The sequence below is a fragment of the Ascaphus truei genome, chromosome 4 (assembly GCF_040206685.1).
Source record: "Ascaphus truei isolate aAscTru1 chromosome 4, aAscTru1.hap1, whole genome shotgun sequence".
Taxonomy (NCBI): Eukaryota; Metazoa; Chordata; class Amphibia; order Anura; family Ascaphidae; genus Ascaphus; species Ascaphus truei.
In genome coordinates this window covers 411147742-411161466 of record NC_134486.1, presented here as the reverse complement: position 1 = coordinate 411161466, position 13725 = coordinate 411147742, and the positions used below count along the sequence as shown (strand labels likewise).

Here is a 13725-nt window from a genome sequence, read left to right as displayed (position 1 = left end):
CAATTTGGAAAAAAATGGAACAGGGCACCCCAGGTGGTATCTCAGCAGCGCCTCCAAATGTAACGGGTATTCCCCCCCCCCCCCCCAATCGCAGATATGGTGTGGGTGCGGAGAACATACAGTGTTACCAGGTGTGGTGCATATACCTGCAGGCTCACAGGAGGCCTGAGCCTCTGCTAGTGAGAGCCTGGGGTGAATCCTCTGGAACGGTCTCGGTTTCAGCGCCTCCACCTATGTAGGATTCTATGGAAATGTAGAATTACCCTAACATAGGAACCCACCCAGAAACCACATACACCAGTATTATGGATAACAGGTTTACTGAATGAACAAATGATATCTCTTACATAACAATTATACTCATAACATCACAGAGTTATAACATCACACCCAATAACATGTGTCCCTCTCTAGAGGAGACACTACTGCGTCGCACAGGACGCTTTCCCAACACCAAGTGATCCCACCCAGTGTCCATAGAACCCCCACTCTTGCAGAGAGGCAATGGGTGACTGCGCAGTCACTATTATACTAAGGGCCCGTTGGTGCACTTGTATATGTATAGTAACTGCCAAGCACTCCGGTGCTCGGAGCAACAACAGCTTCACAAAGGATCAGTCGTTCTGGATCCCGTCTGATCCGGTCCGATGAATCCTTGCTTGGGGTCTGCCAGGGGCGATCCCACCCTGGAGATAGTCTCTGATCTCTGGGTATTGACTTACACCCAGACCTCCTCACTGGAACTGCAGCATCCGCTGATCCCTATCTAACACTGGCACTACATGACACGGTCCCTAACCTTGGGCCTGTCCCTGTAGCACCACAAACTGGGGAGTGAGGACCTACCTGGGACCTAAGGGGTTTACTGGCCTATCTCGCCCCCCTAGCTCTTCCCGGTCCTGACTCTAACTAACTAGCACCTAGTACTTGCAGTAACGCACTGCCACTTACTTGGTACGTACAGCAAACGTGCTGCACCACACTGTGCCTGCCTGCTAGACCTCACTGCACTGACAGCCGTGACTCTGACAAGACAGCACTCACACTAAGGCAGAGTCCCTAACTGGGGCCGTCCCTTATCCATTACCCACTAACCTGGTGGGGAGTTGGGGCCTACCTGGGAGAGGGGGGGACCTTACGCGATGCAGGAGCTTCACTCGCTCCCTGCACCCTTCCTTCCCCTTCTGCTCCGCTGCTCCAACTGACTGCGTAGCTGCAAGCCCAAACAATGTATCTCCTTTCTCCCTCTAGAGATCCTTGGCCCTCATTGGCCACACTAAGGCACCTGGTGTGCTTGGCCCTAAGCCTCATGGGAGTTGTAGTCCCGCAGAGGCTGCAAACATATTGGGGCCACGTGCGCGCCTTCCCTGCGCCTGCGCGAATCCCTAATGGCTGCCGCAACCTCTCCTGAACTGTCCCTGCACTCACGCGACTCTCTGCGCATGCGCGAGCTACCTGGGGCTCTCCTGATTCTGGGCCATCCCTGCGCATGCGCGAGCTAATGCGGAATATCGGTGCCCTCCTCACCCGGCGCCGGGAGCCCTGTGACGCGCGTGCGGCCTTCGCAACCGGCCGCACGCGTCCCCGGCAACCACCGAGCCGGGGCCTGACCGCCCTCACCCCTGCGATCGCCGCGCGGGGCCGCCATTTGACTCGGCTGCACCCGCGATCGTCAGCAAGGTGAGGGGTGTGCTGACAGGCTGGGGAGACCTGGCTACATACAGTACGTCTATAGATGTCTATATAGATCTGGTGTCATCATGACACAGGGATATGGCCTGCACGCCCTGGTGTCCCTAGAGGGTCAAGGACACGCACATGTGGACTGTATGCAGACCATGGAGATCCAGAGAAACCTTTCCCTTTCCTGCCTTTTAAACCCCTTGCTTAACTAAGCTGGGCTCGTTTGTAGTCTTGCCTTCTTCCAGGCAGCGATTAACACTTACACTGCCAACATCTAACAGCTCAAGCTGTTCTTAACAGGATTGCCCCTAAAGGAACATATTTGTTGTAATAGAGAAAATAGTTCCCAAAGCAGTTTGACAGTGAAACAGTGTGTGTGATTTGTGTGTATTATTTAAAGAGGGGGTTGGTTTACTGATTTCTTTGTGTGAAAATATAACTTTATTTATTTATAAAATATTTTTCCAGGAAGTAATACATTGAGAGTTACCTCTCGTTTTCAAGTATGTCCTGGGCACAGAGTAAAACAAAATAATACATGGTTACAAATACAGTTACATAAATGAACAAGGTATACATTATATACAAGACATTGCATGCACAGTTAAAGAAAATATATATTATGAGCGTATGAAACAGTTACAGACCAGATTAAAGTGTGAGACAGCCTTAGATTTGAAAGAACTTAAGCTGGTGGTGGATATGAGAGTCTCTGGTAGGTTGTTCCAGTTTTGGGGTGCACGGAAGGAGAAGGAGGAACGTCCGGATACTTTGTTGAGTCTTGGGACCATGAATAGTCTTTTGGAGTCTGATCTCAGGTGATAGGTACTGCATGTGGTAGGGGTGAGGAGCTTGTTCAGGTAGCTGAGTAGCTTGCCCAGAAAGTATTTGAGGGTGAGACAGGAAAGGTGAACTTTGCGCCTAGACTCTAGTGATGACCAATCTAGTTCTTTGAGCATTTCGCAGTGATGTGTGTTGTAGTTGCATTGGAGAACAAAACGACAAATTGAATTGTAGAGGGTGTCAAGTTTGCTAAGGTGGGTTTGAGGAGCCGAGCCATGTACTATGTCTCCATAGTCAATAATTGCATTAGCATCTGCTGTGCAATACGCTTTCTGACCAGGAGACTTAGGGAGGATTTGTTCCTGTAAAGTACCCCTAGTTTGGCATAGGTCTTGGTTGTCAGGGTATCAATGTGCATCCCGAATGTTAAGTGGGAGTCAAACCATAAGCCCAGGTATTTAAAACTAGTGACAGGTGTTAGGGTGGTGGTAGCGTTGGTTCTAATCAGGAGCTCAGTCACTGGAAGCTTTACAAATGTAGTCTTGGTCCCAAATACCATTGTTACAGTCTTGTCAGTGTTTAAAAACAGTTTGTTTTGGGAAATCCAGTTTTCGAGTCTCAAAAAGTCAGACTGAAGTATGTGTTGAAGGTCAGAGAGGCTATGGCTGTGTGCATACAGGATTGTGTCATCTGCATACATGTGTATTGAGGCTTCCTTACAAGCTGTGGGAAGATCATTAATGAACACTGAGAAGAGTAAGGGCCCCAGAACAGAGCCTTGCGGTACACCACAGGTGATATCCAGGGGGTTGGAGTTAGAGCCTGAGATGGACACATGTTGGGATCTTCCTGATAGGTAGGACTGAAACCAGTTTAAAGCATGTTTCCCTATTCCAGAGCTCTGGAGTTTGTTAAGCAGGATAACATGATCAACTGTGTCAAAAGCCTTTGCAAAATCTAGGAATACTGCACCAGTGAGTTGTCCCCGTTCCATTCCACACTGGATTTCATTGCAAACTTTTAGCAGGGTAGTTACGGTGGAGTGTTTGGGACGAAACCCAGACTGGAATTGGCTAGGGAAATTTGTCTTGGTGTAGAAATCGCTTAGTTGGGAGTGAACACATTTTTCCATATCTTTGGATAGAATTGGGAGAAGTGAGATTGGCCTGTAGTTTGAGACAGTGTTTTTGTCCACACTTTTGAAGATTGGGACAACTCTGGCAGTTTTCCATTAGGGATATGGCCTGCAGACAGGATAGAGTTGACTATGGACGCAATTGGTTTGGCAATGGCTGGGGCACCAAGACGTAGGAACCTAGATTGTAGTAAGTCGGGTCCACATTGGCTGCTTAGTTTTAGTTTGAGGAGCGCTTGTGTAATCTCCTCTTCAGATACTGGGCTAAATTGAAAATTGTGGGCAGTGTTGGGAGGGGGTGGGACTGTAGGGATACTCCCAGGATGAGATTCATGTTTGGGGTTTGTGCTGCGTTTCGCTAATAAGTTAGTGGCACACCCCACAAAGTAATCATTGAATGCATTTGCAATGTCAGTGGGGTTTGTCAGAGTAATATCCCCCTTAGTGATATTACTTGGTTGTTGATGGTTAGGAGCCTGGAATATATTGTTGATAACCTTCCAGAAGTTACCTGGGTTTGATGTATTTTGGTGGAGATTGTCAGAGTAATATTGTGCTTTTGCATACCTTGTTTGCCTTGTGCACACGTTCCGCAGGCATCTGTAGTGATTGAGATCCTTGGTAGTGCCAGTTACTTTGTAGCTTTTCCACAAGGCATCCCTGAACTGGTAGAGTGCTATAAGGTCAGGTGTAACCCATGGAAGGTGGGCACCCCGTACCCTTATTCTGCGTAGTGGAGCATGGGTATCGCAGAGTTTTAAGAACTCGGATTGGAAATAGTCGAGCGCAGAATCAGGGTCGGGAATTAAATCGATTCTGTGCCATGGGCAGTTGGTAAGGTCATCCAGAAACTGTTGTGGGTTAAAGTTTTTAAATGTTCTAGTGAGGAGAACTTTAGGGCTTGAATGGGGCGGTTTAATTTTCCTTACACAGTACACTATTGCATGGTCACTGAAAATATCAGGAAGGATGCCAGAGGATTGGATTCTGCTGGGGTTTGAGGAGAGAATCCAGTCTAGCAAGGAATGGTTATGCGACTTCAGGTTTATTCGTGTGGGTTGGGAAATGAGTTGCGATAGGTTAAGTGACTTGAGTTGTATCTGGATTTTGTGGTTTTTAGGGTCAAGCCAATTGAAGTTGAAGTCCCCTAGAACTAGCAGCTCACTCTTCTCATTCAGAGAGGAAATGGAGGCAAGAAATTGGGTGATATCAGTCAAGGATTGTAGAGGGGCTTTAGGGGGGCGGTAGATGCCAGCAAGCAAGATGGGCTTAGAAAAGGGGAGGCAGATTTTGCCAACTAGAGTTTCAAAAGAGGGTGGACTTGGTGGGCAATGTAACAGTGTAAATTGTAAGGTGTCTGCAATATAAAATAACACCCCTCCTCCTCTCTTTGACCTATCTCTCCTAAAAATGGAGTATCCCTGAATGGCGATATTTGCATCAGGGGTTTTAGAGGATAGCCATGTTTCTGTAAGAACGATGGCTTTGGGTTTATGCATAAGGCACCATGCCCTTAGTTCATCCAGTTTGGGCAGCAGGCTCCGGATGTTTATATGGGCGACAGATAGCCCTTTTTGGAATTTAAAGGTGGAATTCTCAGGGACATGGGACAGAGCTGAAATGGGAGGACCTGGGTTAGTTTCAACATCACCTGCTAGAGAGAGTAATAGTATGAGTAGAAATTTGGGTAGTTGTTTTCAAGTTGTAAATTTGTGGTGTTTTCCATTTGAGTGTGCGGTGGTTGGTGTGCTGGTTTTTAGAGTTCTCCACCAACATTCAGTAGATAGTGCAAGGCTTTTGAGTAGTCCAGGGTGTATGGTGATGTTGGGTGTGGACCAGGATGGAGGAGTTTGAAGTGGATAGAGGGAGTAACATCTCCATGAGGCCAGGAGAAAGAAAAAAGTTAGAAGACATAGCAGGTTCATGATGTGTTCCTGATACTCTTTTTAAAAGGTTTTACTATATCATTTTATTTCCAGAGCCTCTTTCCATCTGACAGCCATACCCCATTTATGAATTTTCTGCGTTCTTATATTTACAGTATCTATATTTTTCTCTTTTCTTCAGGTGCACAGTGTCCACTGTTTGTTTATTAATTTGTGAACTCTGTGTTTCTCATGGCTTTGAGTTCTCACACTTTGAGGATTATTAATTAAGGTTGATTACGGGTTAACTCTTCTGAACAGGGGTGAACACTCCCATGGCAGTTAACGTCTGCTTGGGTGTGTTAATCAGTAAAAAACCTTGGTTAATCTGCCCCGTAGTGTTATATTTCTGTGTGTGTTACGCGCAGCCTCCACATCTGTATTCTCAGGTTAATAAAGTAGTTCTTCCAAGGTTACTTATAGAAGCTCTGTTATATCTATTTTTAATTTGAACAATTGCTTTTCTTTACAATTATAATTCTTAAAAGTGTTATGGTATTATATAATGAAGTTCAATTTGCTATGGTGTTGATCTGTAATTTATTTGCTTTTTGTGTTTTTTAAATAAATTATAAGAAATTGCAATCTTGCTTCTAGTTTAAAATTACAAGGCTAAATGTTTAATGAAGCTTAATAACCATTTCCTGAGGTATTTGTTTCATGAAGCATAATCAGGTCTCTTGACATCTCTCCTTTCATGCAGGAAGGAGTATATATCTATGGACTATACTTAGATGGAGCTGGATGGGACAAAAGAAATTGTAAATTAAATGAATCAACTGCAAAGGTTCTGTTCACTGTCCTTCCTGTTGTACACATATTTGCAATTAATGCAGTTGGCACAAAAGACCCCAAACTCTACATTTGCCCTGTGTATAAGAAGCCTGTACGAACGGATTTAACCTATATTACTGTGATATATCTGAGAACCACTCAGCCCCCTGACCACTGGATACTGAGAGGGGTGGCTCTCCTATGCGACATCAAGTAAATTACAGAGAAGCTGTTACAAAGGCTAACATTTTCCATCCTAGTTAGATTTATTTTTTGGATTTTAGTATCCTATTCAATATATTGTGGGAAATATTTCTCAGTTTGTTAACCTGTTCTGTTTTGCTCATTGGAGAATATTTAAATAAAGGGGAAGAGGAAACCAATGATGCAAAGTTAAACAAGACTCCATGTGTGTTTTATTTGAAGGAGCTGTAATTTTCTGTTTATCAGTTTAATTTGTATTTGCTTATCCCGTGGGCCCTTTTATTAGGAATTCAGAAATAATATTTGGTCAGTGAGCACTTTACGCTTTACAAGCCAGCAATCCCAGCTGCCAATCTTTGCTACCATGGTCTCTTTAGGATGGCAGTACAAAGAAATGGCAGCAGCACTCACCACTTTTTTACGGTATCCAACAGCAATTTATTAGGACATTAGTGCAGAAGAGTACAAAGCACAATGTTTCAGATGCACCTGACGTAAGGAGGGTTTAACCCCTTGAAATGTTGTGCTTTGTGGTCTTCTGCACTAATACCCCAATAAATTGCGGTTGAATACCACGAACGTGGTGAACACCCACCTGAGTGCTGCTGGCATTTGTTTGTACTGCTGTGATATGAGAAAAAGTGAGAAATGGGGCAATCCTGGTTGAAGTGCACAGGTTTCTGATTGAGACACCACCATCAATATAAAAATAAGGGCATCCTCGAGTGTGCTGCGGACTCCATCATCACCGATATAACAGTAAGGGAATCCTGAGAGTGTGATGCGGACTCCATCACCACTGATATAACAGTAAGGGCATCCTGAGAATGTGATTCAGAATTAATAACCACCGATATAACAGTAAGGGCATCCTGAGAGTGTGATGCAGACTCCATCACCACTGATATAACAGTAAGGGCATCCTGAGTGTGTGATGCAGACTCCATCATCACCGATATAACAGTAAGGGCATCCTGAGAGTGTGATGCAGACTCCATCACCACCGATATAACAGTAAGGGCATCCAGAGAGTGTGATGCAGACTCCATCATCACCGATATAACAGTAAGGGCATCCAGAGAGTGATGAGGACTCCATCATCACCGATATAACATTAAGGGCATCCCGAGAGTGTGCTGCAGACTCGATGACCAATATTCTTTAGGATGGCTACATGACATGGTGCAAGCAGAGGCATGTAAACAGAGGTATATCAACATCTATACAAAGGAATTTGGGTGGAAGTTTCTAAACTGTGATTACAGGAAACTGATTCATAAGTACTACATATGAGGAAAGTTATTCTATGATAAAGTTACCAAAAATACAATCGGTATTTTTTCTGTGTGGAAAACGTACATGTACAGTAAATAAGCTGCTTATCCCAGAATTGTTTTGCATGCCTCATTCACTTAATGGTGATAAAGAAACCCCTTCAAACATTACACTTTGTACAGACCGGCATGTTTAAGAAGCAGAATGTAAGTATATAAGGGTATCCTGCACTCAATATAATAGCTCTTTAAGAGACCAAGACAGTAATAGCAAAGCAATCATTTGTACTCATTGTACCACATAATGGGGCCTATGCAGAGAGCAGCGAATTTTAAAATTGGCGAATTTATTAAAAAGTAGCTTTTTTGGAGAGTTTTATTCTCCATATGCAGAAATGTGCGAATTCTGCTATGTTTAACATGAATGCGTCTGGCGAGTTTAAATTGGCGAGATGCGCGCTTCAGAAATGTGTAAAAAAAAAATTGCGCCTTTTTTTTCCCTTTGCAATGGCCGCGAGCGGCAGCTTCTTGCCAATTTTTTCTGGCGAGGCAAAAGGAGCCGCTAGATGCCGTTCGCGCCTCTCTGCATTAGGATATTTTTAAAACTGGCGAGATTGAGGTTCTCGCCAGCCGCGAGGCGAGTTTTAGAACTAGAAAAGAAAAATTGGCGCGTTTTTCGGAACTCGCCATTTTCTGCTGTTTTCTGCGCGATTTTCTCCAAAAAATGGCGAATTTCGAAATAGCGCTGCTCTCTGCATAGGCCCCTATGTATACACTGGCGACACACTTTATTCGAGCTCGGCTAGTCCCACGAATTCGGGTATACCCGGGTGTATTGAGGTTTGTGACTGTTTTCTGCCCGAGTGCATTGGGTTATTTTCCAGGCAGGGATTGAAGCATTTTATTCCCGCTGGCTGCAATACTGCACAGTATATATATATATACTGCATTACAATTCATGAATTTATGCCATCTGGTAGACACGCGAAGCATTGCAGCCTATTAAATCCTAATCATTATCATTTAACAGATCAGCCGCCCGTCAGCCAGACATGAACCCAGGCTGGGAAGGCAAACGCAACGGGGCTTGTCAGAGGTGAGGAGCGGCGCATTCCAGGTATCTGCCAGGTACATACTGGGTATTTGCTCGAATAAAGTGTGTCGGTGCAGTACACACTAGGATAAGGGAACTGCTGCACACCTATAGTGAACATTATATATATCTAAATAAATAAATAAATACCTGTGCTCTTGGTTCAGGATTCTCTGTGTAGTTATCCAATAATCACAGGAAAGGATGGAAAAAACAGGGCACTACGGATTTTTTACTGCAAATTTATTGCCATTTACTCTTGAGAAAGGCCATGTGAGGCCGAAACGTCACGTCGAATCTATTGGCAATAAATTTGCAGTAAAAAATCCGTAGTGCCCTGTTTTTCCATCCTTTATATACTGTATACACAACATAAGGAAAAAATATAGTACAAAAACAAAGCACGGAGCTTTCATATAAAGATAAAGACATGAACAATAGTGAACAGAGATATTTATCCACAGATCTCAAACAGATAAGCACACAGAAAACACGGGCTGGTAACACGTATTGATAACGTAAGATATAGCTAAAAGAAGGAAAAATAACTGGAACACGAGTAAAACAAGGTACTCAACAATAAAAGTATTTACTGAAAAATACAGAAGGGGGGCAACGTTTCGTGGGCTGAACCCTTTTTCAGGCCCGTTCCCACCAGTTGATAGCAACTGTAGTGCTTCCCTTAAGTATGACCAATAAGAATAGAGCTGGGACCAATGTGGACTGAGCATGGCTTAAAACCTCATCACTACTCTGATGCTGCACACATTTCTCAATATTTTCTTGGTTTCATAAGAGAGCTACAGTATTTTTAATGTTATTTTTTTAATACTTCAGGTAAGTACTACAGTTACTATCAACTTGTTGACTGTTTGATACATGTTTGTCCAAAAAAACTTTGTAGAGCTCCACTTACAAATCATTCAATTTATTGGTGAAACATCATGTAATATCCATTGGTGTAACAGCTATAAAACACCAGTCACATAGCACCATTGTTGCCGCCCAGGAGAGGACCTGTCCACATTGACTGTTTAAAAAAAAAACAGCAAAGAACAATTCGGATGAAAGAAAAAAGAAAACATTAACCTACAATCAATAAAGTACATCATGTACACTACTACTGTATGAACACCACGGATGGGTTTTGTGGAAAGTTAATGTCGTCAAATTCAAGAGATCCCAATCAAGTTTAGTATTAGGCCTTTTAGTAGAACAAATAATTAAAGCAAGTTAGATCTGAAATTTATTTGTGTGGTCTAAAGACGTATGCAAATTAAATATTATTTATGAACACTTGTATTCATGTACAGTGCTACTGATTTTGTCTTTTAATTGTCGGTTTTATTTACAAAGGAGGAAACATGTAACTAAACAATATAAATGGTCTGATAGGCATATTTTATTCTGGACATCTGCTAAGCCTGCAATCAAATTGTTCAGTTACATTAACTGGTACAAAACAAACCTTGAAATCTGTTATGCAAAACCGGTGACTATTATATTGTGGTTTAAACATAAATAGTCACGTTGCTTTGCCGCAGAAGAAAAACTATAATTATGCAAATCAGATCATTTTTGTGTGTCAGATAGTCAGGTTTTGGTTAGGGCAGAAACATTATGGATGTACAAAAAAATCAGATGCACTAAAATATGATAGCATTTTACAATTGGCAACCTGGTGATTCTGTTATTACAATTTAGGAATCTGTTCTGTTTTATTGGGAAATTATCATATTTGTATTACTTTTTAAATGTATCGTAAAGTTTTCTAGCTCCACTATATAGTATGCTCTTCAGATTTCATTTTAAAATTCTAATCACCTGATTTAAGGGACAAACAACGCATAGGTTTATGACCCAGATCCACAAAGCTCTGTTATGTGACGTTATTCTAACTTAACGTAATATTTTCAAAGGCTAACAATGTACCGTAACTTTAAGTCATGTTTTCTCCCGTAAAGAGCATTTTGTTAAGTATAATGGTTGTTAGTGGTAACGAGAGGCAAAATAGAGATTGTGTCAGATTAATTTACAGATGTGGCCAGATTAACCTCCACCCTGCCCTGCACTTGTAGTGGGTGAACCATAAACGTAGTGTGGCCTGATCACATCAAGTGCAACGCAGGGGGTAATTTCCCATCAGGTTTAATAAAGTGGGGCTCCCTGCTTCTGAATGGGACTCCTGCAGTCTTAATCGTACTGGGCCGCAATCAGTCTGGAAGAGCTGCGCAGTAAGAGCAGAAGTAAACAGGCGATAGCATTGATTTTATTTTCTATTTTTATTTCCCAGAATTGAAGCAGGGGTTCTGTGGAGCTGAACCGCATTAATATTAGGTCCGGGGACCCAATGTTTCCCGAGGTACAGGCCTCTGTATCGGGTGCTGGTATCTCCTGCCAGTTTAAATGTCCCGATATCATGGCCCACGTGACCGGGACATTTAAACTTGCAGCAGGTACTGGCATCCCATCAAATATTTTATAAATAAATATTGGGGCCTGTGCCTCAGGAAGTAGGGGGTCCCAAGACCTGAAAGTAATGCGGTTCAGCTCCAGAGACCCGCTGTTGAATCGTATGTAATAAAAAAAAATAAAAGTAGCTTCATTACCTTAGTGGCTTGCCGCTAAGGTAATGAAGAGCTTAAACAGAAGTACCCGGTTTGTTTTGGTAGAGGGGGTTCGTGAAGGATGTAGTTGCCCTAGGGTGGGTGGTTAGGCCTCCCAGGAGGGTTGATGTATATTACCACTACGGTAATTAAGGGATTAACCCCTCTCACAACCATCCCAGGAGGCTAAACACCAACCCTGGGGCAATTACCCCCTTCACTCACCTTCTCTACCCACAACAAGCTCCCACTGGAATGGGCAAAAAGCCTAGGCTAAAAGCGCTTTTGCCCATTCAAATATACAGTAAAATAAAATACAAATTACATTAATAAAGGTTTTACTTACTCCTGCCAGGATGAAGGCCGTCCTCTTTCTCCTCCTCTTTGTCCTCACCATTATTGAAGAAAAGGCTGATGCCCAACTATTAAAACACCAGTAGCTCCTTAATTACCTTAGCGGTTACTACTGCTAAGGTAATAAATTAATTGAGGGGGTTTGTAAAGGGTGTTCTGTAGTTGCACCAGATGGGTTGTTAGGCTTCCTGGGAGGGTTGTGGGAGGTGTTAACCTTACCACAGTTAAGGTAATTATGAGGTTAACCCCTCCTGTACCCACCGGGAGGCATAACCACCCACACAAGAGAGCAACTACCCCCTTCACCCACCCCCTCAATATAATCAAATTCAATATAATCAAAACAAACACTTGCCATTTATTCGATTGAATGCAACTGTGGATATCTATTCCCTCAACGGGGGCACAGATAGCGACATTGGCAATCAATGGGCACCTGACTACCCACCCACTCTACCCCCAATAATCCCCACCCTGTGTGGGGGTGGGTGAATTGGGTAGTTACCCCAGGGTGGGTGGTTAGTGGCGGTGAAGGGGTAACCAGACCAATAATAAAGGTATTATACCCGGCTGGTTACCCCTAAGCCCGGTTGGGGGTGAAAGGGTTAACTGTATGGTCACCATAATGCCATGTTTTCCCTGTATTTCACCTGTGATGTCCCCTGGGTCATACTGTAAAAATGGAGTGTCAGTTCTGCAGCTCAGAACCTAGCTGCAGTCCTGTTAATATATACTGTGTTGTGTAGACTGTGCCCGCTAAGCAGAGGGGGCTCCTAGCGCTGTGCAAAGTGTTAATTGAATAAGCGTGCCTGCGGTGAGCAGCTTCATTGAAGCCCTGTATCACTTCCTAAACCGCAAACCGCTCAGGGAAAGCCTTAAACACAAACTCAAGTGCATAAGTGGCTTGTCGTCTAGTTGAAGTGGCGGAGTGCAACAATGTATCCGGTGGTCTCGTTAACAAATTAAGGTAAATTGGTAAAGTGTTTCTGCGGTTATTGATCCCGACAAGCAATGCTACATTGTATCCCGGCTTTTAACTGCAGAATGATGCTAAGTCAAACCGCAGACCACATCACAGAGCCCATTCAATTAAGGGGCTAACTTGCATTAGGAGGGAGCTAGCACTCAAATTTTTGAAATGCAGATAGCTAAGGACTAGTCATACACATACATGTTGTTATTATATCACCAACACATATAGAAGTCACATATGAAAATAAACCTTTTTTAGGTATTTTTAAAATATGAAGACAGGAACCTTTTCCTGTCAGCCCGGCAGTGAATCCATTAACATGCGCATATGTTTGGGATAAATGAGCTGAGGGATGTCCAACTCTGTACTTCAAAGGGCACCCTGCTGGGCTGGTGCCTCAATCTCTAGAGAAGTCCGGAGTTGAAAGCCTCAGAGACCCTGAAGTGTCAGGGAGGGCAGGATACAGTAAAGTACCCTGTACCGGTGTAAAATCCTGGCTATCAACAAATGGTAGCCGAAGCCCAGACTTGCTGTCACCAGGTAAGGGGTTGGGTCCCATGTGCTAAGTGGCATAGGTGCGAGATTAGCGCATGACCTTAGCAGACTGGGAAGCCACCTCTGACAGGTTTATAATTTTCCAAACCAAATTTTACCCTGCCAGAGTACCCAACCTGTTACCTGCCAGAGTACCCAACCTGTTACTCAACCTGTTACCCAGCCAGATTGCCCAACCTGTTACCCTGCCAGAGTACCCAACCTGTTACCCTGCCAGAGAACCCAACCTGTCACCGAGCCAGAGTACCCAACCTGTAACCGAGCCAGAGTACCCAAACGGTTACTCTGCCAGAGTACCCAGCCAGAGTCCCCAACTTGTTACTCAGCCAGAGTGCCCAACCTGTTAACCTGCCGGAGTACCCAACC

General features: G+C 43.7%; 1 protein-coding gene across 4 annotated transcripts in view; it reads left to right on the top strand.

Moving 5' to 3' along the window:
- The window catches only part of DNAH8 (dynein axonemal heavy chain 8), a 1091167-nt gene extending 1084466 nt beyond the window's left edge, over positions 1 to 6701 (top strand). For all 4 annotated transcript variants that reach the window (XM_075598772.1, XM_075598771.1, XM_075598773.1 and 1 more), the window contains one exon: positions 6230 to 6701. In XM_075598772.1, coding sequence (XP_075454887.1) covers positions 6230 to 6517 — 288 coding nt within the window. In that variant the 3' untranslated portion in view covers positions 6518 to 6701. The remainder of the gene's footprint in view (positions 1 to 6229) is intronic.
- Positions 6702 to 13725: the final 7024 nt, after the last annotated feature.